The sequence below is a fragment of the Oncorhynchus mykiss genome, chromosome 17, assembly GCF_013265735.2.
Source record: "Oncorhynchus mykiss isolate Arlee chromosome 17, USDA_OmykA_1.1, whole genome shotgun sequence".
Taxonomy (NCBI): domain Eukaryota; kingdom Metazoa; phylum Chordata; class Actinopteri; order Salmoniformes; family Salmonidae; genus Oncorhynchus; species Oncorhynchus mykiss.
The window spans coordinates 78482444-78510084 of record NC_048581.1 but is presented as its reverse complement, the minus strand read 5'-3'; the positions used below and the strand labels follow the sequence as shown (position 1 = coordinate 78510084).

General features: G+C 45.4%; 1 protein-coding gene across 1 annotated transcript; it reads left to right on the top strand.

Moving 5' to 3' along the window:
• Positions 1 to 1986: 1986 nt before the first annotated feature.
• Positions 1987 to 25696, top strand: LOC110494625 (membrane metallo-endopeptidase-like 1). Its single transcript, XM_036948232.1, has 24 exons — positions 1987 to 2202; positions 9052 to 9346; positions 9855 to 9899; positions 10291 to 10350; positions 10514 to 10675; positions 10847 to 10927; positions 11084 to 11179; positions 13700 to 13818; positions 13941 to 14006; positions 14107 to 14241; positions 14525 to 14614; positions 15139 to 15275; positions 15654 to 15747; positions 16056 to 16184; positions 16339 to 16437; positions 17033 to 17116; positions 17253 to 17356; positions 17467 to 17525; positions 19994 to 20113; positions 20252 to 20385; positions 20536 to 20601; positions 20743 to 20838; positions 24315 to 24391; positions 24473 to 25696. Exons 2-24 carry the CDS (start codon positions 9190 to 9192, stop codon positions 24570 to 24572), a joined length of 2310 nt encoding a protein of 769 aa, XP_036804127.1. The 5' UTR covers positions 1987 to 2202; positions 9052 to 9189; the 3' UTR covers positions 24573 to 25696.
• Positions 25697 to 27641: the final 1945 nt, after the last annotated feature.

Sequence of the window (27641 nt, the reverse complement as noted above, 5' to 3'; positions counted from 1 at the left end):
TGCTCCATCAAAAACATGACTTGACTTCATTCCTAATAGCCTAATTAAAAAGCTTTCAAAGCTTGTTTTCTCAAAGTTCCTAATCATTTAGACAGTGAAGCATTTACTTACGGCCTGAGCAAGCACAAACATACACTGCCTTAAACACTTTGAATTCATCTCTAATGATTGAATTTGAGCTCCTGCACTTGAATAAAATTAGCACACGCTTTTGCCGAGCACTGGGAGCAGTCTCCACTTCATACACAGGTGGAGTACAGAGAGCATCCAGACAATCATCTAATCAGACAATCAGCCATATAAGGATTAACAAGAATGACAAGTCATGTCTGGTAAACAGCTTGCTATCCCTAAGACGACTATCAACATACAATAGAGTACATATCAACAAGCTGCGAGTTGGCTACTGAAAAACAAAGGTCACGACTCCCTGAACACTTGGTTTGAACCATTCAAATGTGTGGACGCAGCCAGACATTGTACCTGTACTGTTCTTCACCAGCTGTTGACGGTCCTCTCTATTAAGTTAGCAGTGACACACATGTCACTGTATTGTTTAACTGAGTTACCATATGTAATTATGAAGTTAGGAAATGGGGGCACTTACCCAGGGCATGAAAACAGGGGAATTTCAATATTTAAAAGCATCTCCTGGCCCCTACTTTCCCGCTGAACGTGAAATCAAGACTGTTCAGGAAATCTCAGCGAAAAGAGACCATCATATTTCAATAAATTCTTGAATGCATAGAGCACATCATCCTTCCGAGAGTTTCAGTTTAGCTATCAATGGTATTTATTCATGTAGCTATAGATGGTTCTGTCTCTTGGGGGTTGAATGATTTCTAAGTTATAGGAACAACATTCCCTCCAACTAAATGATTAGTTTAGCTCCAGAATTAGCTCCAGAATTATGAGCTAATTTGCAAAACTCGATTTCCCATGCTCAGGGCATAACAATAGAATATTTGACACAAGGACCCATTTCTAATGGAATGGAATACAAATATTGCTGTGAGATCTCATACATTTAGTAACTATAGCCCTCTGTCTGTTTCACACTCCCCAGCCATATGCACTATGTAGCCTATTTCTTTGAGTGCCACCTTGTGAATGAAGAAGGATGTTAGTGGGAGACACTGTGACCAGCTATCTCTCTAATATCAGTTCATTACTGTGGTTAATCAGCCTGATAATGAGCCTGGGCGCCACGCCATTTCAATCTGACACCAGGGCAGGGTTCATGTCTCAGCCAGCAGCAGCACCAGGCAGCAGCTAACTAACTTCCCCCAAGCAGTAGTGCCCTCCCTGGGGCTGGGGCTGGGGCTGGAGGGTAGAGCCATGAGAGGGGCAACATGGTTTTAACCTGCTCATTCCACCTGGGACACGAAAGAGACATTATATTACGTTCCCTACATTACATTCCCTATACTCCCTCTGCAGAATCCTGTAAGCCATGCTTTTCTCCAGTTGCTCTCCCAGGCAGCTTCCCGTCTCTCAGCATCCCTTTGTCCTTTTCACTGATTCACTCAGCAGCTGGGAACCTTCAATAGAAACCTCTGTGAGAAAATGAAACACTGAGGAGGAAACTGATGCCTACTGCGATCTTCCTATCCCCTCTTCTGCTTCTCGCTCTCCTTTACTCTCTCTCTCTCTCTCTCTGTCTGTCTGTCTGTCTGTCTGTCTGTCTGTCTGTCTGTCTGTCTGTCTGTCTGTCTGTCTGTCTGTCTGTCTGTTTGTCTCTCTCTCTCTTTCTCTCTCTCTCTCTCTCTCTCTCTCTCCCATTCTCTCTCTCTCTCTCTCTCCCATTCTCTCTCTCTCCCATTCTCTCTCTCTCTCTCTGTCCCCCTCCCAACAGTCTTCATCTCCTCATGATTTCTTATTATCACTCTCACTATCTCACTGGCAGCCTGCTACCATCTCTCCCTATACCCCTCCCCTCCCTCCATCTCTCACTCTTTCACCCCCCCCCCCCTCTCTATCTCTATCTCACTCACTCTCTCACTCTCTCACTCTGTCTCTCTCTCTCTCTCACACACACACACTCCCTGAGCTGCGAACTGGACCAGATAGTATCTCTCCAGTATCCAGTTCCACAGCCTCATTTCTCCACACACCAGCTCTGGGTGACAGCTCAGTAGGGGTGTCTGGGAAATACAGCCTGCTGTAAGGGACGTCTCAGGGAGTTCTACTGACCAGATACAGGTAAGGAGCACTGCCTCACAGGCACTCCCTCGCTACACACCTCTGAACACCTTGTACCAGGACAGGTTCATACACAGGTATACCTTCATAGCTGCTATAGCTTCAGCTTTTCATAGGATTTAAACTGGAGTCTCATTTGTAAGATCTTTGCTGGTCATTTAATTTAGATGACAAAATATATGTCTCATTTTGCTCCCAGTCAGAAAACACTTTTCTGTTCTATTTTGAATGAAAACTGTATCGTGTGTGTCGACTACCACATGGATTATTTCAACCATGAATTCTATGTTTGTGCATCCAACAAATACCTCCAACTCCACCTGAAATGTCATTTTAGCAAACTACTAGACAACAATTCAAAATAGTTGAAATATTACAATGTTATATTTTCTATGTAATTATACAGTTATAAACAAAGCAATATGTCTAGATGTGAGCATATTAGACTGTTCATACACTGTTCACACTGTTGACCTGACACACTGGCACAGAGTGGAGAGTTTAGAGAAGTAGCTACGGTACCAATCACCGAACATGTCATCCAAACTAATGAGAAAATATCTTTAGAAAAAGGAACATTTTAATCCATTACATTTTCCACCCGAAGGTTTCCTTTTGACACATACAGATCCACACCATAACACTGCATCATTGCTCTCATTCACTAAGTGAAACGCTGCGCATGGTGCTCAAGTCTCATGGCTCATGGCCTAAATAGAAGGACTCTTTTCTAGATGACTAAATCTAATCTATTCTTCAAGACGTATGAGGGTAATACCTATATCAACGGAATTGAATGCATACATGAGCACCACCATTAGTGAGAAAACTGATTTAGAAGAAGGTCCTTGATGACAATACAATCAAATCACTATTAGATATCAAATATGCAATATCTAAATATATAAAAAATATCAATTACTTATTATTATTGTTATTATTACCGAAACCTTGGTAGAGCATGGGTGGAGTAGGCATTGTGGTGCTGGAAAACCTTGGTAGAGCATGGGTGGAGTAGGCATTGTGGTGCTGGAAAACCTTGGTAGAGCATGGGTGGAGTAGGCATTGTGGTGCTGGAAAACCTTGGTAGAGCATGGGTGGAGTAGGCATTGTGGTGCTGGAAAACCTTGGTAGAGCATGGGTGGAGTAGGCATTGTGGTGCTGGAAAACCTTGGTAGAGCATGGGTGGAGTAGGCATTGTGGTGCTGGAAAACCTTGGTAGAGCATGGGTGGAGTAGGCATTGTGGTGCTCCTGTGAATTTCCTTTCTTTTTCGGCTTCAGACCAATGCAACAGAGACACGCAGCTCTGAAATAGAGACAGACAGCTTCTGCCAATCTATTAGAGATGGGCAGTGAAGACCTGCAGCTCCTCCAACATACAACAGTATGCCATCCTCCCCCTCCATCCTCCCCTCATCTAGCCCTCCATCCTCCCCTCCATCCTCCCCTCCTCTAGCCCTCCATCCTCCCCTCCATCCTCCCCTCCTCTAGCCCTCCACCCCTCCATCCTCCCCCTCCATCCTCCTCTCCTCTACCCCTCCATCCTCCATCTCCTACATCCTCCCCCTCCATCCTCCCTCCCCTGCATCCATCCTCTCCCTCCATCCTCCCCTCCTCTACCCCTCCATCCTCCCTCCCCTCCATCCTCTCCCTCCATCCTCCCCTCCATCCTCCCCTCCATCCTCCCTCCCCCTCCATCCTCCCTCCCCTCCATCCTCCCCCGCCTCCATCCTGTCCCTCCATCCTCCCGTCCTCTACCCCTCCATCTTCCCTCCCTCCCCTCCATCATCCCCTATCCATCCTCCATCTCCCCCCCTCCATCCTCCCCTCCTCCCTCCCCTCCATCCTCCCTCCTCTTCATCCTCCCCCTCCATCCTCCCCTCCTCCCTCCCCTCCATCCTCCCTCTTCTTCATCCTCCCCTCCATCCTCCCCTCCTCTACCCCTCCATCCTCCCTCCCCTCCATCCTCTCCCTCCATCCTCCCCTCCTCTACCCCTCCATCCTCCCTCCCCTCCATCCTCCCCGCCTCCATCCTGTCCCTCCATCCTCCCCTCCATCCTCCCTCCCCCTCCATCCTTCCTCCCCTCCATCCTCCCCCGCCTCCATCCTGTCCCTCCATCCTCCCGCCCTCTACCCCTCCATCTTCCCTCCCTCCCCTCCATCCTCCCCCATCCATCCTCCATCTTCCCCCCTCCATCCTCCCCTCCTCCCTCCCCTCCATCCTCCCTCCTCTTCATCCTCCCCCTCCATCCTCCCCCTCCTCTTTCCCCCCAGTCATCCATCACAGCAGTGCCAGACATGTGCCCATGAGTATTCATCAAGAGGAGTTACTGGGGCACAGAGACATGAACCTCTTATTTACAGCCCTGCCTCCTGTCACTCCTAATAGAAGTCATCTAGAGAAAGTATGCAACAGGCTGGTATTGGAGGAGGCTTGTATGGGAGGAGAATGGTATGGGAGGAGGCTTGTAAGGGAGTAGGCTGGTATTGGAGGAGGCTGGTATTGGAGGAGGCTTGTATAAGAGGAGGCTGGTATTGGAGGAGACTGGTATTGGAGGAGGCGTGTATGGGAGGAGAATGGTATGGGAGGAGACCGGTATTGGAGGAGGCTGGTGTGGGAGGAGGCCGGTGTGGGAGGAGGCGGTATGGGAGGAGATGGTATTGGAGGAGGCTGGTATGGGAGGAGGCTGGTATTGGAGGAGGCTGGCATTGGAGGATGCTGGTATGGGAGGATTCTGGTATGGGTGGAGGCTGGTATGGGAGGAGGCTGGTATGGGTGGAGGCTGGTATGGGAGGAAACTGATATGGGAGGAGGCTGGTATAGGAGGAGACTGGTATTGGAGGAGAATGGTATGGGAAGAAGCTGGTATGGGAGGAGGCTGGTATTGGAGGAGGCTGGTATGGGAAGAAGATGGTATGGGAGGAGGCTGGTATTGGAGGAGGCTGTTATAAGAGGAGGCTGGTATTGGAGGAGGCTGGTATTGGAGGAAGCTGGTATTGGAGGAGGCTGGTATTGGAGGAAGCTGGTATAGGAGGAGGCTGGTATTGGAGGAGGCTGGTATGGGTGGAGGCTGGTATTGGAGGAGACTGGTATAGGAGCAGGCTGGTATAGGAGCAGGCTGGTATTGGAGGAGGCTGGTATTGGAGGAGGCTGGTATTGGAGGAGGCTGGTATAGGAGGAGGCTGGTATTGGAGGAGGCTGGTATAGGAGGAGGCTGGTATTGGAGGAGGCTGGAATAGGAGGAGGCTGGTATAGGAGGAGGCTGGTATTGGAGGAGGCTGTTATTGGAGGACTCTGGTATGGGAGGAGGCTGCTATTGGAGGAGTCTGGTATAGGAGGAGACTGGTATTGGAGGAGGCTGGTATTGGAGGAGGCTGGTATGGGAGGAGGCTGGTATTGGAGGAGGCTGGTATAGGAGGAGGCTGGTATTGGAGGACTCTGGTATGGGAGGAGGCTGCTATTGGAGGAGTCTGGTATAGGAGGAGGCTGGTATAGGAGGAGGCTGGTATTGAAGGAGGCTGGTATTGGAGGAGGCTGGTATTGGAGGAGTCTGGTATAGGAGGAGGCTGGTATTGGAGGAGGCTGTTATTGGAGGAGTCTGGTATGGGAGGAGTCTGGTATTGGAGGAGTCTGGTATAGGAGGAGGCTGGTATTGGAGGAAGCTGGTATTGGAGGAGGCTGGTATAGGTGGAGGCTGGTATAGGAGGAGGCTGTATAGGAGGAGGCTGGTATAGAAGGAGTCTGGTATGGGAGGAGTCTGGTATAGGAGGAGGCTGGTATAGGAGGAGGCTGGTATGGGAGGAGTCTGGTATGGGAGGAGGCTGGTATAGGAGGAGTCTGGTATAGGAGGAGGCTTGTATTGGAGGAGGCTGGTATAGGAGGAGGCTGGTATTGGAGGAGGCTGGTATAGGAGGAGGCTGGTATTGGAGGAGGCTGGTATAGGAGGAGGCTGGTATTGGAGGAGGCTGTTATTGGAGGACTCTGGTATGGGAGGAGGCTGCTATTGGAGGAGTCTGGTATAGGAGGAGGCTGGTATAGGAGGAGGCTGGTATTGGAGGAGGCTGGTATTGGGGGAGGCTGGTATTGGAGGAGTCTGGTATAGGAGGAGGCTGGTATTGGAGGAGGCTGTTATTGGAGGAGTCTGGTATGGGAGGAGTCTGGTATGGGAGGAGTCTGGTATAGGAGGAGTCTGGTATAGGAGGAGGCTGGTATTGGAGGAGTCTGGTATAGGAGGAGGCTGGTATAGGAGGAGGCTGGTATTGGAGGAGTCTGGTATTGGAGGAGTCTGGTATAGGAGGAGGCTGGTATAGGAGGAGGCTGGTATTGGAGGAGTCTGGTATGGGAGGAGGCTGGTATGGGAGGAGGCTGATATTGGAGGAGGCTGGTAAGGGAGGAGTCTGGTATAGGAGGAGGCTGGTATTGGAGGAGTCTGGTATGGGAGGAGGCTGGTATGGGAGGAGGCTGGTATTGGAGGAGTCTGGTATAGGAGGAGGCTGGTATAGGAGGAGGCCTGTATGGGAGGAGGCTGTTATTGGAGGAGTCTGGTATGGGAGGAGGCTGGTATGGGAGGAGGCTGGTATTGGAGGAGTCTGGTATAGGAGGAGGCTGGTATAGGAGGAAGCTGGTATAGGAGGAGTCTGGTATAGGAGGAGTCTGGTATTGGAGGAGTCTGGCATAGGAGGAGGCTGGTATAGGAGGAGTCTGGTATAGGAGGAGGCTGGTATAGGAGGAGGCTGGTATAGGAGGAGTCTGGTATAGGAGGAGGCTGGTATAGAAGGAGTCTGGTATGGGAGGAGTCTGGTATAGGAGGAGGCTGGTATGGGAGGAGTCTGGTATGGGAGGAGGCTGGTATAGGAGGAGTCTGGTATAGGAGGAGGCTGGTATTGGAGGAGGCTGGTATAGGAGGAGGCTGGTATTGGAGGAGGCTGGTATAGGAGGAAGCTGGTATTGGAGGAGGCTGGTATAGGAGGAGGCTGGTATTGGAGGAGGCTGTTATTGGAGGACTCTGGTATGGGAGGAGGCTGCTATTGGAGGAGTCTGGTATAGGAGGAGGCTGGTATAGGAGGAGGCTGGTATTGGAGGAGGCTGGTATTGGAGGAGGCTGGTATTGGAGGAGTCTGGTATAGGAGGAGGCTGGTATTGGAGGAGGCTGTTATTGGAGGAGTCTGGTATGGGAGGAGTCTGGTATTGGAGGAGTCTGGTATAAGAGGTGTCTGGTATAGGAGGAGGCTGGTATTGGAGGAGTCTGGTATTGGAGGAGGCTGGTATAGGAGGAGGCTGGTATTGGAGGAGGCTGGTATAGGAGGAGGCTGGTATAGGAGGAGGCTGGTATAGGAGTAGTCTGGTATAGTAGGAGGCTGGTATAGGAGGAGGCTGGTATTGGAGGAGTCTGGTATAGGAGGAGGCTGGTATTGGAGGAGTCTGGTATAGGAGGAGGCTGGTATTGGAGAAGTCTGGTATAGGAGGAGGCTTGTATGGGAGGAGGCTGGTATTGGAGGAGTCTGGTATAGGAGGAGGCTGGTATGGGAGGAGGCTGGTATTGGAGGAGTCTAGTATAGGAGGAGGCTGGTATAGGAGGAAGCTGGTATAGGAGGAGTCTGGTATACTAGGAGTCTGGTATTGGAGGAGTCTGGCATTGGAGGAGGCTGGTATAGGAGGAGTCTGGTATAGGAGCAGGCTGGTATAGGAGGAGGCTGGTATAGGAGGAGTCTGGTATGGGAGGAGGCTTGTATAGGAGTAGTCTGGTATAGGAGGGTCTGGTATAGGAGGAGGCTGGTATAGGAGGAGGCTGGTATAGAAGGAGTCTGGTATGGGAGGAGTCTGGTATAGGAGGAGGCTGGTATGGGAGGAGTCTGGTATGGGAGGAGGCTGGTATAGGAGGAGTCTGGTATAGGAGGAGGCTGGTATAGGAGGAGGCTGGTATAGGAGGAGGCTGGTATAGAAGGAGTCTGGTATGGGAGGAGTCTGGTATAGGAGGAGGCTGGTATGGGAGGAGTCTGGTATGGGAGGAGGCTGGTATAGGAGGAGTCTGGTATAGGAGGAGGCTGGTATAGGAGTTGGCTGGTATAGGAGGAGGCTGGTATAGGATGAGTCTGGTATAGGAGGAGGCTGGTATAGGAGGAGGCTGGTATAGGAGGAGGCTGGTATAGGAGGAGTCTGGTATAGGAGGAGGCTGGTATAGGAGGAGGCTGGTATAGGAGGAGGCTGGTATATTAGGAACAGGTGCCGATAAGTGAATATATGCAAAGTGATGCCGAAAGGTATTAGTAATTGAGGGTTTGTTCCCCAGAAATGCTCATTTGCAATATTGTGTTCAAATGAAACATTGCGATGATGAGGAAATATTGCTCTGGAAGCATGTTGTAGAGAAGTGTACAGCCAACTGTAGAATTATAAAGGGCCACATTACACCTATTCAGTTAGGTCTATAATTTTTTAAAATCTAAATGCACAAATTCATAATTCCATTAAAAATGCTGTAAGAAACCGACTTTATATCTAACATAGGCCTAAAAGGACCACTTGCAAGGCTAAAAATGTCTCAAGTCTAATTTAACAAATCTTACTCTATGTCCCAACCTCGTAATTTTCAGAAAATAGCGAAGTACCCCTCCCGAGATCACAATTTGTCATGCAGTGTCAGCTAAGGCTGGTTCAATACCACATCACAGCAGCAGTCAAGGGAACACCATGTATTTGACACGTAAAATAATTTCATTGCAATGTTGCGCAGTAATGGAACTGTGGAAGTGTGTGATTGATTAGACTATTAGCATAGAAAGGAGACACTTTCATATGGAGAAGAGATAAGTCAAAGGTTCAACTATGTTTTTCTCACTCGCTCTAGGTCACTTGAGCGACTGGCGTTGCACTGCATCAGTTTACACAGCCCACTCACACGCAGGGACGCACCGCACGCTCTCTGGCTGTACCCCGTTCCTGTCACTCTCCACACTACTTTTCCAGAGAGCCCGGAGAGCTGAGAATGGGCAAATCCGAAAGCCAAATGGACATCATGGAAAAATCTACCAAACCAGGGAAGCGTCGTTGGACTGTTGCAGAGATTGGGCTGTCTGTGCTGTTGTTGCTGGTCAGCTGTGCCCTAGCTGGACTGATAGTCCTCTACACATCGGCTCTGAGAGGTAGGCTCAACCCAGTTACAATAAAAATAGAGTTTGACCTCCACTAATTACACTCACCTCACTGGAAATGACTGAAGAAATACCATAGCATGTGTGATGTTTCAGGTGTTTATGTTATAATTTGTATTGTTTGAAAGCACATTCAAGCAGTAGGTTATTAAAATAGGAGAGTAACAGAAAACGTTATCAGCATCTTTTGACAACTATTCCAGAGTGTTTTGTGAAATCTATTGAGGCATAAATAGGCAACCAATTTTCAGAATACAATTATTCGAGTTCTAGCCTACTGTACTAGCAGTGGAGGCTGCTGAGGGGAGGACGGCTCATAATAATGGCTGGAACAGAGCAAATGGAATGGCACTGTATTTGATAATATTCCACCTATTCCGCTCCAGCCATTACCAAGAGCCCGTCCTCCCCAATTAAGGTGCCACCAGCCTCATGTGTGTACTAGGTACAGTACCTGCTCTGAACAAGTGTTTTTAGTGTCTTTTCATCTCCAATGCAGAGCGGTCCAATAGACCTGGTGTGTCAAGGAGCTCAGTCACTGAGGGTGAGTCTTGACACAGTTGAAATACTGTATGTGTTTATATGTTATAGGATACGGTACGATGTAAACTGGACAGAGAATGATCCCCTTTTAATTCCCTCTGCTGCCTCATCAGCAGTGTCGGACAAAAGCGAGGAGAACAGAGTCATTGCTGACACAGCCATTTCAGAGACCAGACAGACAGACAGACAGACAGACAGACAGACAGACAGACAGACAGACAGACAGACAGACAGACAGACAGACAGACAGACAGACAGACAGACAGACAGACAGACAGACAGTATCAAGCAAGGATTTGCCAGAGAAATCTAAAATCCCTTGATGCTGCTGCTAATAAATTCCTACTCTCTGCCAGGAATGACAATAGTATTTATTTTTTGGATGTTTTCAGGGCAGAAGTATCGTTCTGGCCCCAGCAATGTTTGCACAACTCCTGAGTGCGTCACATCAGGTGAGCAGTTCCGTCTGCATATGGGGTTGTCCATCCTCCAAAAACAAAACTCATCACTCAATTTATATCAACATAACAGATAACTGCATCATAATTATTCCCTTTCCTTCTATGTTATTCACATTCTCCCCTATCTGTCCTCCGCTGACTTTACCCTCCACAGCCGCTCGTCTCTTGCAGAACATGGATGCGACGGTGGAGCCGTGTCAGAACTTCTACCAATATGCTTGTGGGGGCTGGCTGGAGCGTCATGTCATCCCAGAGACCAGCTCCCGTCACAGTGTCTTCGACATCCTCAGAGACAGGCTGGAGATTGTGCTCAAAGGTCAGACAGCGACATGTTTCCATGGGAACCTCAGGGTCAGCCATTGTGCGGGAAAAGAGACCTATGCTCAGATACGGTGTTTTTTACAGGATCAAATCTATTTTCTGTGTTAGATCACATCACTAGACAGAATGAGGTACATTTTTGTTTCTGTTGGTCGTCTCCTCACAGGAGTTTTTGAGACTGAGAGTGATCAGGACCGTGACGCCTTCAAGAAGGCCAAAACTCTCTACAGCTCCTGCATGAATGAGAGTGAGTAGGGCTCCTCTCAACCAAACTCCAAACTAACATTATTACACAGACGTTTGGTCTCGGAATCAGCTGCATACTCTGTAACATTCATTAACAGTACTGTATGTAAGATTGACTGACAGTGTGTTGCTAATAGTGTCGTGTTGTCTTCTGTAGCTCTGATAGAGCAGCGCGACTCCCAGCCACTCATGCTTCTCATTGACAGCATAGGAGACTGGCCGGCTGCCTCAGAGGACTGGAACAGCACTACTGGTACTGATACACACACAGTGTTGTATAACTTACCATGTGGGGAAACACAATTCAGTCCCATTCAAAATCCTATTTTCTCTGACCTCTAACCCTAAACCTAACCCTAATTCTAACCATTACCTTCACCCAAAACCTAACCCTAACCGTAACCCCAAAACCTAACCTTAACCCTAACCCTAAACCTAACCCTAGCTCCTAACCCTAGCTCCTAAATGTAATTCTAACCCTAACACTAATTCTAACCTTAACCCTAAACGCCCTAGAAATAGCATTTGACTTTGTGGCGACTAACAAAAACTCCCCAGTTGGTCCAATATTTGTTAGTTTACTATTGTTGTGGGGACTTTGGTCCCACGTCCACCAACTGAAATGATGAGTGATATGATTGTGAGTGACATGTGACATGGTCATCCAGGCGGGCCCCCCTGGCTCTACTGAAGGGCAGTCAGGTGTAGTGACGGGGGGGTGGATGTGTTGAGTGGGCAGCTTCCCAATCAGGACTGTGACTGATTCTTAAAATAGACCGCTTTTCTCTGCCCTAAACCAGACTGCCGCCAGTGTAATTAAATGTAGGTTCTCAAACAGAATTTACAACGTGGAAGTGCATCTGGTGCATCTGCACAGACAGATTTATGACTGCACTGTAAATTGTGTGGCAGTGGCCATCTAAACTTGGCTGTGTGAGAGGTAGTCAGTCTAATCTCTGCCAACCAGATGTTGAATGTTAGATTTAATGTACACAATCAGTCAAAAGTTTGGACACACCTACTCATTTAAGGGGTTTTCTTTATTTTTATTGTTTTTTTTTACATTGTAGAATAATATTGAAGACATCAAAACTATGAAATAACACATATGGAATCATGTAGTAACCAAAAAAGTGTTAAACAAATCAAAATATATTTTATATTTAAGATTCTTCAAAAAAGCCACCCTTTTGCCTTGATGACAGCTTTGCACACTCTTGGAATTCTCTCAACCAGCTTCATGAGGTAATCACCTGGAATGCATTTCAATTAACAGGTGTGCCTTGTTAAAAGTTCATTTGTGGAATGTCTTTCCTTCTTAATGCATTTCAGCCAATCAGTTGTGTTGCAATAAGGTAGGGGTGGTATACAGAACATAGCCCTAATATGGACCAAGTCCATATTATGGCAAGAGCAGCTCAAATAAGCAAAGAGAAACAACAGTCCATCATTACTTTAAGACATGAAGGTCAGTCAATGTGGAACATTTCAAGAACTTTGAAAGTTTCTTCAAGTGCAGTCGCAAAATCCATCAAGTGCTATGATGAAACTGGCTCTCATGAGGACCGCCACAGGAATGGAAGACCCAGAGTTACCTTGGCTGCAGAGGATACGTTCATTCGAGTTAACTGCACCTCAGATTGCAGCCAAATAAATGCTTCACAGAGTTCAACTAACAGACACATCTCAACATCAACTGTTCAGAGGAGACTGCATAAATCAGGCCTTCATGGTCGAATTACTACTTTAGTAGTAGCAAAGAAACTACTACTAAAAGGACACCAATAATAAGAAGAGACTTGCTTGGGCCAAGAAACACGAGCAATGGACATTAGACCGGTGGAAATCTATCCTTTGGTCTGATGAGTCCAAATGTGAGATTTTTGGTTCCAACTGCCCTGTCTTTGTGAGATGCGGAGTAGGTGAATGGAGGATCTCCGCATGTGCGGTTCCCACCGTGAAGCATGGAGGAGGAGGTGTGATGGTGTGGGGGTGCTTTTCTGGTGACACTGTCTGTGGTGGAATTCAAGGTAAACTTACCCAGCATGGCTAGCACATCAGTCTGCAGCGACACGCCATCCCATCTGGTTTTCACTTAGTCCCACAATAATTAGTTTTTCAACAGGACAATGATCCACACATCTCCAGGCAGTGTAAGGGCTATTTGACCAAGAAGGAGAGTGATGGAGTGCTGCATCAGATGACCTGACTGCCACAATCATCTGACCTCAACCCAATTGAGATGGTTTGGGATGAGTTGGACTGCAGAGTGAAGGAAAAGCTGCCAACAAGGGCTCAGCATATGAGGGAACTCCTTCAAGACTGTTGGAAAAGCATTCCAGGTGAAGCTGGTTTTAGAGAATACACAGAGTGTGCAAAGCTGTCATCAAGACAAAGGGTGGCTACTTTGAAGAATCTCAAATATAAAATATATTTTGATTTGTTTAACACTTTTTTGTTTACTAAATGCTTCCATTTGTGTTATTTCATAGTTTTGATGTATTCACTATTATTCTACAATGTAGAAAATAGTAAAAAATAAAGAAAAACCCTTGAATGAGTAGGTGTTCTAAAACCTTTGACCGGTAGTGTATTTGGATTTGTTTAACACTATTTTGGTTACTACATGATTCCATAGGTGTTATTTCATAGTTTTGATGTATTCACTGTTATTCTATAATGTAGAAATTGAAACTCCCTTGAATGAGTAGCTGTATTCAAACTTTTGACTGGTACTGTATTTATGTTTAATTGTTTAATTGTTTTATCCCAGAGGAGGCCTGGAGCCTGGAGGACACTCTAGCCACCCTCATCTCTCGTTACCACAAGAAGGTCCTGCTGGATATGTATGTGTGGACTGATGACCGCGACTCCCGGCGCCACATCATCTACGTAAGGACAGTGTTTGAATACGCAATGTTCCAATAGTTCAGTGCTTGTGTTTTTTTTAATTAAATCTTCTCCCATTCTGATTGGGTGGTAAGAAAACTTACAAGTCTGTTTTTATTTTACAGATTGACCAGCCAGGACTAGGAATGCCATCCAGAGAGTATTACTTCAATGATGGAAACTACAAAAGGGTACTTTCATAAACAGTATTGTGTATTAATGTATTGTTAATGTCATTGCACTGGAAAAGACAAGGTCATCTTTGTATGTATGTGTCATGTGGCTCTTTAGGTTCGAGAGGCCTACCTGCAGTTCATGGTTTCCATGGTGAGGATTGCCCGGGAAGACAGGAACTTGACCCAGGAAGATGATCGTGTGGTCGAGGAGATGGTGCAAGTGCTGGAGCTGGAAACAGATATTGCAAATGTGAGTGCCGGCCTGTCACAACAGGAACCGGAACTGTGACAAAAGTTAAAAAGAGACAAGAACACAAATGAGGTGGATTTATCCCCTCTTATTAAATTAATTAGTCTTCAACAAGAAACATCTAATAGAGTCGGATGAAATCAACTAAACTGTACTACATGTCATCTCCATGTTAAAAACTTGAATCGATCAACATTATGGCTAATTACAGTGTTTGTCACCTTACATTTCAATGCATCAGACATGACTGTAGGCCTATGCTTTCTGTCTTGTCATGTCAAAGGCCACATCCCCTGCTGAGGAGCGGCAGGATGTCACGATTCTCTACAAAAAGATGACCCTGACTGAGCTGCAGGAGTCCTTCAATCTCAACGTAAGTGCTTCAACTCTAGTGATCTCCAGTGGATAAACCTAAATCTAATGGCATTGTCTATATAAAGTAGACAATGTTTTATACTATATATATATATATTGTAGCGAATTCGGGGGGTAGCCACGACTGGGACTCGAGCCCTGGTCCAGCGACTGTCAAGCCAACACCTTAACCGTTACGTTAAGAGGTCCAAACCCCTTGATGATCTTGTTGGTTTACGTTTGAGTCAGTTACAATACCCCCTTCTGTCGGGAGAGCGTGTTCCCACGCTTCTCTATACCAAGTCCCTCACATGTACACGCCATTCCGATGGCCTCACAGGCACCATCCTACTTCTGACACCAATGTAGTACATTTGGGGGTTGCCTCGGGTCCAGCGACTGTCAACCCAACACCTTAGCCATTACGTCAGAGCTTCTTGACGAGGTCGCTAGTTGTTAGGTTAAGATCGCTACAAAATGCACTTGTAGATTGCAGAGCAAGCCTCAGACTAATATTACTAACAAAAATGCTATTTCTCCCAGGGTTTTAACTGGACAAGGTTTGTGCGTGGTGTGTTGTCCAGCGTGGCTGTGAAGGTACAGCTGGAAGAGGAGGTGGTGGTCTATAGCTCCCCTTACCTGGATAAGATGAACAAAGTGCTCTCCAAACACACTGTCAGGTCAGAGCTGATGATGTGTAGTTAAAATTTGCCTCTATCTATATTTTATCTACTGTGATTTATCATGTGAGTCATGCAGAACGGTACACTCTTAGAACAAAAAGGTGTTATCTAGAACCTAAAACAAAATGGTTATTCGGCTTCAGGCAGAACTCTGTTGGGTTCCATGTAAAACCCTTTCCCCAGAGGGTTCTAAAAAGAAACCAAAAGGGTTCTACCTGGAACCAAAAATGGTTATCTTATGGGGACAGCCGAAGAACCCTTTTGGAAACCTTTTTAGATTTGTGGTTGCATCACCTAGCGCTGTGTGTCACATACAGTAAATCCATTGGTTGAGTGATTGAGGGACATTATTGGGTGAAATGTCTCCTCCTCCAGAACCATGCAGAACTACCTCACCTGGCAGGTTGTCATGGAGAGAGTCAGCAGCCTTAGTCGACGCTTCAAAGATGCCAGGGCACACTATAGAAAGGTGAGACAGAGATATGAGCACATCTAGGAGCACCCTGAGGGCTCCATTCAATCCATATCGTGGAAATAAATTCAGCATTACATTGTGATTGAAATTCAAAGGCAATGTTCCCGCGATAGCGAAGAATGCGTTCACGGTAAACGCTGCATGCAAATGTCGGCTCAATTGGAAATTACCTTAAAATGTATATTGCGCAATCTGTAACACTTCAACGATACAGATTTAATGAGCCCTTAGAAACAGACACGTTGAAAAGCTCATTCATGTATAAACGTGTGGGAACTTTGACGGTCTGTCTGTGTGGTCAGGCCCTGTATGGGACGACAGTAGAGGAGGCGCGGTGGAGAGACTGTGTGCGTTACGTCCAGGGCAGCATGGAGAACGCAGTGGGGGCTCTGTATGTGCGAGAGACCTTTGCTGGCGAGAGTAAACGCATGGTGAGTCACTCCTGTAGACAGGATGCAGACAAAACAGGAAAATCTGCTCCGGCTTCTATAATCACTGTCACTACAGCAGTTTAGTCTGCACTTTGTGTGTGTGTTTGTGTTTGCTTTCCCTGTAAATTAATATATTATCTCTTTGTGTGGGCAGGTTAGTGACCTCATCAGTAAGATCCAGGAAGCGTACGTGGAGACGCTAGAGGAGTTGAGCTGGATGGATGACCAGTCTAAGGAAAAAGCAAGAGAGAAGGTACAAACATACAATGTACAGCTAGCTGCAAAATAATAGAAACAAATTCATAACGTGTCTTAATAGGGTGTTGGGCCACCACCAGCTTCAAAGCACCTTGGCATCGGTTCTACAAGGGTCCGGAACTCTATTGGAGGGATGCGACACCATTCTTCGATGAGAAATTCCATAATTTGATAGTGGTGGAAAACACTCTCAGGCGCCGCTCCAGAATCTCCCATAAGTGTTCAATTGGGTTGAGATCTGGTGACTGAGACAGCCATGTCATATGGTTTACATTGTTTTCATGCTCATCAAACCATTGTGTCCACTTGTGCCTTGTGGATGGGGACATTATCATCCTATAGGGGCATGGCCATGGTAGCCAAAATAATGGCCTGCACAGCATTTTTATACATGACTCTAAGCATGATATTAATTGCTTAATTAACTCTGAAACCACACCTGTGTGGAAGCACCTGCTTTCAATATACATTGTATCCCTCATTTACTCTAGTGTTTCCATTATTTTGGCAGTTACCTGTACATCATCAGTGTTTTGAATATGTAAAAGAAATAACTTACCAGCTGACTGTTCTATTGCTCTATGTTACAGGCCATGGCCATTAAGGAGCATATTGGCTATCCTGACCACATTCTGGAAGAGAGCAATCTGAAGCTTGACCAGGAGTATGCCCATGTATGTCTGTGAGACCTGCCCACACATTAGCCCCTTTGGGCCTCAAAGGATTATGATAAATCCTCCTTTTCAGAGTGAAATGGATGTACAAATTGTCGACTAGATTTTTTTCTGATGAACTGGTCTCTGTCTGCAGTTGAACTTTAGCGAGGAGAACTACTTTGAGAACATCCTTGAGAACCTGCAGGCTGAAGCACACAAGAGTTTGAAGAAGCTGAGAGAGCCGGTCAACCCAGACATGTAAGATACATCCATTTAGCCTCACATAGACACACGTAAACATAAACACATGTACACATTCCACATTCCCTCTTAAATGGTGAGATCTATATTCTAGTGTTTTTTTCTAGGTGGATCATTGGTGCTGCTGTGGTCAATGCTTTCTACTCACCAAACAGAAACCAGATAGGTAAGATGACAACAGCCAACACACTGGCTGCATCTTTCGTCATCCATCTAAAGTTATCTATCGCCGGCCAATCCTGACTTAAGGATATCCCTTACTCCCTTACATACAGGCCAATCCTGACTTAAGGATATCCCTTACATACCTATAATTGTGACTACAGTATTTGTTTCTATACTAGCAAAGGATTTATTTCTTACAAGTTCTTGAATGATTGAAAAATAGTCAACTCCTGATTTAAGAAATGATGTGAATGCATGCAGCTAACTGGAGCAAATAAAACAGTCAACTCCTGATTTAAGAAATGATGTGAATGCATGCAGCTAACTGGAGCAAATAAAACAGTCAACTCCTGATTTAAGAAATGATGTGAATGCATGCAGCTAACTGGAGCAAATAAAACAGTCAACTCCTGATTTAAGAAATGATGTGAATGCATGCAGCTAACTGGAGCAAATAAAACAGTCAACTCCTGATTTAAGAAATGATGTGAATGCATGCAGCTAACTGGAGCAAATAAAACAGTCAACTCCTGATTTAAGAAATGATGTGAATGCATGCAGCTAACTGGAGCAAATAAAACAGTCAACTCCTGATTTAAGAAATTATGTGAATGCATGCAGCTTGCAGCTAACTGGAGCAAATAAAAGGGATGTATTTTGAATAGGGACTCGTTTGCATTTGGTTGTAATAATATTACGTTACATACAGAACATTAAACATTACATTGAACATTTCTTCCCCTGAACCATAGTGAAATATTACACAACTCTTCAAGCCATTCCTTTGGGTCTATTTGTAGTCTTACTGAAAGCTGACAGACAGACCACCTGGTGACTATTATGGTTTGGCTCTGATGTGAGTGCTATGCTGTGTGAAGTTTCACCTTTTAATGTCACATGCAGAAGTACAGTGAAATGCCTTTCTTGAAAGCTTCAAACCCAATAATACAGTAATCAATATCAATATACAACTAAAAATAACATAAGGTTATAAACACACAATAAATGAAACATTTAAAATATGAAGAAAAAAAGTAAGAAGTCAGTTCCAATCCCATAGACATGTAAGGTGACTAGGCATCAGGATATGAGGTTTAGAGAAGCAGCAGTGTAAATGGTGACTGTATGTGAGTGCATGTGTGTAGAGTTTATATGTGTGCATTGGAATGTCAGTTTGAGTGAGTGTGTAGAGTCCTGTGAGCGTGCATAGACACAGTGCAAAAATAGTCTCAAAGCTATTATGTTAGCTATTTAACAGTCTTATGAGCCCATATGTATGAGTCTTTTCTGTAGGTATGTGAGCCTTCTCTGTAGGTATGAGCCCTCTCTGTAGGTATGAGCCCTCTCTCTAGGTATGAGCCTTCTCTGTAGGTATGAGCCCTCTTTTGTAGGTATGAGCCCTCTCTGTATGTGAGCCCTCTCTGTAGGTATGAGCCCTCTCTGTATGTGAGCCCTCTCTGTATGTGAGCCCTCTCTGTATGTGAGCCCTCTCTGATAGTGAGCCCTCTCTGTATGTGAGCCCTCTCTGTATGTGAGCCCTCTCTGAATGTGAGCCCTCTCTGATAGTGAGCCCTCTCTGTATGTGAGCCCTCTCTGTATGTGAGCCCTCTCTGTATGTGAGCCCTCTCTGTATGTGAGCCCTCTCTGAATGTGAGCCCTCTCTGATAGTGAGCCCTCTCTGTATGTGAGCCCTCTCTGTATGTGAGCCCTCTCTGATAGTGAGCCCTCTCTGTATGTGAGCCCTCTCTGTATGTGAGCCCTCTCTGATAGTGAGCACCTCTCTGATAGTGAGACCTCTCTGATAGTGAGCCCTCTCTGTATGTGAGCCCTCTCTGTATGTGAGCCCTCTCTGATAGTGAGCACCTCTCTGTATGTGAGCCCTCTCTGTATGTGAGCCCTCTCTGTATGTGAGCCCTCTCTGTATGTGAGCACCTCTCTGTATGTGAGCCCTCTCTGTATGTGAGCCCTCTCTGTATGTGAGCCCTCTCTGTATGTGAGCCCTCTCTGTATGTGAGCCCTCTCTGTATGTGAGCCCTCTCTGTATATGAGCACCTCTCTGTATGTGAGCCCTCTCTGTATGTGAGCCCTCTCTGTATGTGAGCCCTCTCTGTATGTGAGCACCTCTCTGCCGTGTGCACCGGTGTTCTGTCTCACTGCCACTTTAACCTCATTGTGAGAATAATGACTGGCAGTAATGCTTTCCGCTGTTGATAGAATGGATCTAGTTTCAGGCTCCAGTGCACACAGGCTTTGTGGCTAAAAGAGATGGGGTTGGGGCGCAAGCCACAATGAATTCCACTCAGACAATGCCGCAAACACATGGACTGGTAATGTGAAGTGGTGATTAGTCAGATATGAAGCTGAAATTCTGTTTAATTGGCTTGCTCCTAAGGTTGCAAAATGATAGACTCTCTTTGTTCATTTGGCCTGATCTGTTCTCTGTCCATTTCTCTCTGTTCTTTATCCTAGTATTCCCTGCAGGTATCCTGCAGCCTCCTTTCTTCAGTAAGCAGCAGCTCCAGGCCCTGAACTTTGGAGGAATAGGAATGGTCATTGGACATGAGATCACCCATGGGTTTGATGACAATGGTGAGGCAGTCCTCATATCACTGTCCATGTTTGTGTCCAATGTGTTGCACAGTCATGATTAGTATAGAGTATTAATTAATAGGAACATTTAAATGAGACTGCATCACAATTGATTCCACGTTTTATCTTTAAAAACAGGCCGTAATTTTGATAAGGATGGTAACATGCTTAACTGGTGGAGTAATTATTCTGCTGAGCACTTCAAGGACCAATCACAATGCATGGTGCAACAATATGGCAACTTCAACTGGAAACTCGCAGGCGGACAAAATGTGAGTTTCCCATTGTAGCAGAAGGATAGGAAAATCAAACATTTAGTTATGTGTACTGACTAATACTTCATTTTAGCTTCACTAGAAAAGATTATTGACGATGAAGGATTTTTTGTGAGTGTGTTAATGACTGTCTCTGCGTGACCCCAGGTCAGTGGAATTAGCACTTTGGGGGAGAACATCGCTGACAACGGAGGAGTTCGGCAAGCCTATAAGGTGTGACACCCTCACAAAACCCATTCAATCCCCACAACACAATGAAAACACAATGAACCACTCTCTAACACAAATGGATTTCTGATTAAATAGTATGTAATTATATTTGACATTTCAATGTTTTTGTGTGTTTGTGGTCAGGCCTACATGAAGTGGATGGAGAGAGAAGGTGAAGAGCATCGTTTACCTGGTCTGGACATGGACCACAAACAACTTTTCTTTCTTAACTTTGCACAAGTGAGTAAACACCACTTTAAAGTGATACTTCGGGATTTTGGCAATGAGTCCCTTTATCTACTTTCCCTTGTGGATACCATTTTTATGTATCTGTGTCCAGTAAGAAGGAAGTTAGAGGTATTTTGGGAGCCAATGCTTACTAGTGTTAGCACAATGACTGGAGGTCTATGGGTATCTACTAGCATAGAAATTGCAACCACTTGTTCCTCTGGCTCTGGGGAAGTAGATAAAGGGCCTCATTGACAAAATCCCAAAGCATCCCTTTAATAAATTTAGTTGTCTGGAGTAGACCACTGTTTCTCAACCTTTATTGCATCAGGGACCTAAAACCTACACGACATGTAAGTCGGACAACTGCTCGTCGTGGACAACTGCTCGTCGTGGACAACTGCTCGTCGTGGACAACTGCTCGTCGTGGACAACTGCTCGTCGTGGACAACTGCTCGTCGAACATCTCATTCAAAACTCATGGGCATTAATATGGAGTTGATCCCCCATTTGCTGCAATAACAGCCTCCACTCTTCTGGGAAGGCTTTCCACTAGATGTTGGAACATTGCTGCGGGACTTTCAGCCACAAGAGCATTAGGGAGGTCGGGCACTGATGTTGGGCGATTAGGCCTGACTCGCAGTCAGCGATCCACAAAGTTGGATGCACAGAATCGTCTAGAATGTAATTGTATGCTGTAGCGTTAAGATTTCCCTTCACTGGAACTAAAGGGCCTAGCCCAAACCATAAAAAACAGCCCCAGATCATTATTCCTCCTCCACCAAACTTTACATTTAGCATTATGCATTGGGGCAGGTAACGTTCTCCTAGCATCCGCCAAACCCAGATTTGTCCGTCGGACTGCCAGATGATGAAGCGTGATTCAACACTCGAGAGACCATATTTCTACTGCTCCAGAGTCCAATGGCAGTGAGCTTTACACCACTGACGCTGACATTGGCATAGTGATCTTAGGCTTGTGTGCGGCTGCTCAGCCATGGAAACCCATTTCATGAAGCTCCCGACGAACAGATCTTGTGCTGACGTTATTTCAAGAGGCAGTTTGGAACTCGGTGAGTGTTGCAACCGAGGACAGAAGATTTTCATCGGTCCTGTTCTGTGATCTTGTGTGGCCTATCACTTTGCGACTGAGCCGTTGTTGCTCCTAGATGTTTCCACTTCACAATAACAGCACTTACAGTTGACCGGGGCAGCTCTGGCAGAGCAGAAATTTGACGGTGCCACGTTCAAAGTCACTGAGCTCTTCAGTAAGGCCATTCAAGTCAAATCAAATCAAATGTATTTATATAGCTCTTCGTACATCAGCTGATATCTCAAAGTGCTGTACAGAAACCCAGCCTAAAACCCCAAACAGCAAGCAATGCAGGTGTAGAAGCACGGTGGCTAGGAAAACTCCCTACAAAGGCCAAAACCTAGGATCAACCTAGAGAGGAACCAGGCTATGAGGGGTGGCCAGTCCTCTTCTGGCTGTGCCGGGTGGAGATTATAACAGAACATGGCCAAGATGTTCAAATGTTCATAAATGACCAGCATGGTCAAATAATAATAATCACAGGCAGAACAGTTGAAACTGGAGCAGCAGCACGGCCAGGTGGACTGGGGACAGCAAGGAGTCATCATGCCAGGGCATTGTCCTAGGGCTCAGGTCCTCCGAGAAAGAGAAAGAAAGAGAGAATTAGAGAGAGCATACTTAAATTCACACAGGACACCGGATAAGACAGGAGAAGTATTCCAGATATAACAAACTGACCCTAGCCCCCCGACACAAACTACTGCAGCATAAATACTGGAGGCTGAGACAGGAGGGGTCAGGAGACACTGTGGCCTCATCCGATGATACCCCCGGACAGGGCCGAACAGGAAGGATATAACCCCACCCACTTTGCCAAAGCACAGCCCCCACACCACTAGAGGGATATCTTCAACCACCAACTTACCATCCTGAGACGAGGCCGAGTATAGCCCACAAAGATCTCCGCCACGGCACAACCCGGGGGGGGCGTCAACCCAGACAGGAAGATCACATCAGTGACTCAACCCACTCAAGTGACACACCCCTCCTAGGGACAGCATGAAAGAGCACCAGTAATCCAGTGACTCAGCCCTTGAAATAGGGTTAGAGGCAGAGAATCCCAGTGGAAAGAGGGGAACCGGCCAGGCAGAGACAGCAAGGGCGGTTCGTTGCTCCAGAGCCTTTCCGTTCACCTTCACACTCCTGGGCCAGACTACACTCAATCATATGACCCACTGAAGAGATGAGTCTTCAGTAAAGACTTAAAGGTTGAGACCGAGTTTGCGTCTCTCACATGGGTAGGCAGACCATTCCATAAAAATTGAGCTCTATAGGAGAAAGCCCTGCCTCCAGCTGTTTGCCTAGGGACAATTAGGAGGCCTGCGTCTTGTGACCGTAGCGTACGTGTAGGTATGTACGGCAGGACCAAATCAGAGAGATAGGTAGGAGCAAGCCCATGTAATGCTTTGTAGGTTTGAAATCAGCCCTTGCCTTGACAGGAAGCCAGTGTAGGGAGGCTAGCACTGGAGTAATATGATCAAATCTTTTGGTTCTAGTCAGGATTCTAGCAGCCGTATTTAGCACTAACTGAAGTTTATTTAGTGCTTTATCCGGGTAGCCGGAAAGTAGAGCATTGCAGGAGTCAAACCTAGAAGTAACAAAAGCATGGATACATTTTTCTGCATCATTTTTGGACAGAAAGTTTCTGATTTTTGCAATGTTACATAGATGGAAAAAAGCTGGACTATTCTACTGCCAATGGTTTCCTATGGAGATTTCATGTCTGTGTGCTTGATTTTATACAACTGTCAGCAACAGGTGTGTCTGAAATAGCCAAATCCCCTAATTTGAAGGGGTGTCCACATAGTTTTGTGTGTATATATAGTGTATATTACCACCCTTCCTCCACTGCTGTTCACGGACCATTGAGAAACGCTGGTCTAGAGACCACTGACAGCAAAAGCCCCAAAACTGTATATTTTCCTAAATACTTGGGTTTCAAGTAATAAACAGTTGGACCAAGGGGTTTAAAACTACTCCAGATCATTATATCAAGCTACCTACCTAGGGGTCCAGAATATTTTGCCAAAATAAAGACCACTGCGGTACTGTGCCAGGGAAAACAAGGCCAGAACAAAGCCAGACTAGTGTTTGACAGTCTTCATCCAAAACCAGGTCAAAGCTAAAGTCAAGCATAATTCCTGCTGGGATTATTCAGTTGGGCTGTCGAACAGCGCCTTGGGAAAAAGACTTGGTACCCCTTAAGGTGTTCTCTCTGTCATGTCATGTTCCTCGTCATTTTATGGTTTACATTCAGTCCCAAAATTTCTTCACTTGTAAAATACGAACAGGTGTAGTTGAGAAAATAAATGTGTTATGGGCACAGTAATACTGTATCTGCTGTTATTGTGTCAAAATTGAATTCATGAATTAGTGATACATCTTCCTCCTCCAGGTATGGTGTGGTGCCTATCGGCCTGAATATGCCAGCCAGTCCATCAAAACGGACTCCCACAGTCCCCTAGAATACAGGTAACGACCAACTGTAGCGTTTGGCTATTCCAACCTATTTTCTGTCATTAATCTGTTAACACTCTTTATCTTCTCTCACAGGGTGCTCGGCTCCCTACAGAATTTTGGAGCATTCTCAGACGCATTCCAGTGCAAACCGGGTACTCCCATGAACCCTGAGATAAAATGTCGGGTGTGGTAGCCAGTTTCTGCCTTCTTCTACTCTTGTTAATTATTTCTTGACTCGGGCAACTGAACAAAAGAACATGCTTAACCTTCACAGAGGCATCCTGCCTTAGAGTATGTCTGATAGATTTACATGGCAGAAGATAATAGATATTTACACAAGTGTTTTAACAGTGTGTAAATGCAGAATACAGTTTATATATGGACTGGATAACTGACCAAACTACACCCTAGTATCACCATTTGAAGCAGATTAAAACTACGATTAGACAGCAAAAACACTTGCAAGGAGTGTGTGCTTATATGGCTACTCAGCTTGAAGATGTTGTCTGTGGGTGAACAGTTTTACTTGTGGTTTTGTTGTATACACTCTCAGGAAAAAAGATTCTGGGTAGAACCAAAAAAGGTTTCTATAATTGCTTAATTTATGGCACCCCTAAAGGTTCTATATAGAGCCAGTTCAGTTCTTCACTGAACCTAAATTTGATCCATATAGGGTTCTAAATTTTAGTTCAGTGAATAAGAATAAGGGTGCCATATATGAAGCAAGCAGAGAACCCTTATTGGTTCTATCCAGAACCTTTTTCTCTAAGAGTGTACTTGTATCAATCTGAAGCTCCACTGTGGGTGGTCAGTTGATACATGAATAGTCGGGGAAATGTAGGAAATTCCTAAGATTTTGTAGAATAGGTTTCAGCCGAGCTGGCTTTAAATGCTTTAACTGACTTTTTGAAGAATTTCCTAAACAACTCTTTCTGCTTTTTGTCAAGTCATGCGGGTGGCAAATCCACAGCGCTTTGAAGCCCACATATTTAGTGGCTTAAATCTATGTGCGCCGAGTATCTTCAGGCACCGTGTTGCCTTGTACGATCCTGTCTGATATGAAACATTTGTTTTTCAAGACATTTTTCCACGAAGCAAGAGGTAAAGTGAATAATAACACACTGGTTGAATCTACGTTTTTCCCACGATGAAATTACGTGGAACCAACGTGGAATAGACGTTGAATTGATGTCTGTGCCCAGTGGGAAGTTTCTACGAAATGAATAAAGGCTCTGTGAGAAAATGTAGAGCAGCAGTGAACTAGAGCTGGCTTGGCTACGTCACTCTTTGAAATAAAGCAATTTACCTGAAGACAGACTGTTAAACATTTGCAGCTTTAATCTTATATGAACATTTAGAAAATCTAAAAAGGATGGCTTAAATTTTTAGCTAAAACATACACTACCGTTCAAAAGTTTGGAGTCACTTAGAAATGTCCTCGTTTTTGAAAGAAAATCTAATTTTTTGTCCATTAAAAAAACAATAAATTGATCAGAAATACAGTGTAGACATTGTTAATGTTGTAAATGACTATTGTAGCTGGAAACAGCTGATTTAAAAAAATATATACTTTCTTCTGAAACTCGTCAGTCTATTCTTGTTCTGAGAAATGAAGGCTATTCCATTCGAGAAATTGCCAAGAAACTGAAGATCTCGTACAACGCTGTGTTCTACTCCCATCACAGAACAGCGCAAACTGTCTTTAACTAGAATAGAAGGAGGAGTGGGAGGCCCCAGTGCACAACTGAGCAAGAGGACAAGTACATTAGAGTGTCTAGTTTGAGAAACAGACGCCTCACAAGTCCTCAACTGGCAGCTTAATGAAATAGTACCCCACACGTCTCAAAGTCGACACTGAAGAGGACTCCGGGATGCTCAGTTCTTCTGTCCAGTGTCTGTGTTCTTTTGCCCTTCTTAATGTTTTATTGGCAAGTCTGATATAAGGCTTTTTCTTTGGAACTCTGCCTAGAAGGCCAGCATCTCAGAGTCGCCTCTTCACTGTTGACTTTGAGACTGGTGTTTTGCGGGTACTATTTAATGAAGCTGCCAGTTGAGGACTTGTGAGGCATCTGTTTCTAAAACTAGACACTCTAATGTACTTGTCCTCTTGCTCCGTTGTGCACAGAGGCCTCCCAGTCCTTGGGGATTCGATCTAGCAACCTTTCAGTTACTGGCCCAATGCTCTAACCACTAGGCTACCTGCCGCCCCTGTGTACTACACAGCGTTGTACGAGCTCTTCAGTTTCTTGGCAATTTCTCGCATGGAATAGCCTTAATTTCTCAGGACAAGAATAGACTGACAAGTTTCAGAAGAAAGTTATTTGTTTGTGACCATTTTGAGCCTGTAATCGAACCCACAAATGCTGATGCTCCAGATACTCAACTAGTCTAAAGAAGGCCAGTTTTATTGCTTCTTTAATCAGAACAACAGTTTTCAGCTGTGCTAACATAATCGCAAAAGGGTTTTCTAATGATCAATTATACTTTTAAAATTATAAACTTGGATTAGTTAACACAGCATGCCTTTGGAACACAGGAATGATGGTTGATAATGGGCCTCTGAACGCCTATTTATTTATTTTTTTTTTTATTTCACCTTTATTTAACCAGGTAGGCTAGTTGAGAACAAGTTCTCATTTGCAACTGCGACCTGGCCAAGATAAGGCATAGCAGTGTGAACAGACAACACAAAGTTACACATGGAGTAAACAATTAACAAGTCAATAACACAGTAGAAAAAAGGGGAGTCTATATATACATTGTGTGCAAAAGGCATGAGAAGGTATGCAAATAATTACAATTATGCAGATTAACACTGGAGTGATAAATGATCAGATGGTTATGTAAAGGTAGAGATAGAGATATTGGTGTGCAAAAGAGCAGAAAAATAAATAAATAAAAACAGTATGGGGATGAGGTAGGTGAAAATGGGTGGGCTATTTACCAATAGACTATGTACAGCTGCAGCGATCGGTTAGCTGCTCAGATAGCAGATGTTTGAAGTTGGTGAGGGAGATAAAAGTCTCCAACTTCAGCGATTTTTGCAATTCGTTCCAATCACAGGCAGCAGAGAACTGGAACGAAAGGCGGCCAAATGAGGTGTTGGCTTTAGGGATGATCAGTGAGATACACCTGCTGGAGCGCGTGCTACGGATGGGTGTTGCCATCGTAACCAGTGAACTGAGATAAGGCGGAGCTTTACCTAGCATGGACTTGTAGATGACCTGGAGCCAGTGGGTCTGGCGACGAATATGTAGCGAGG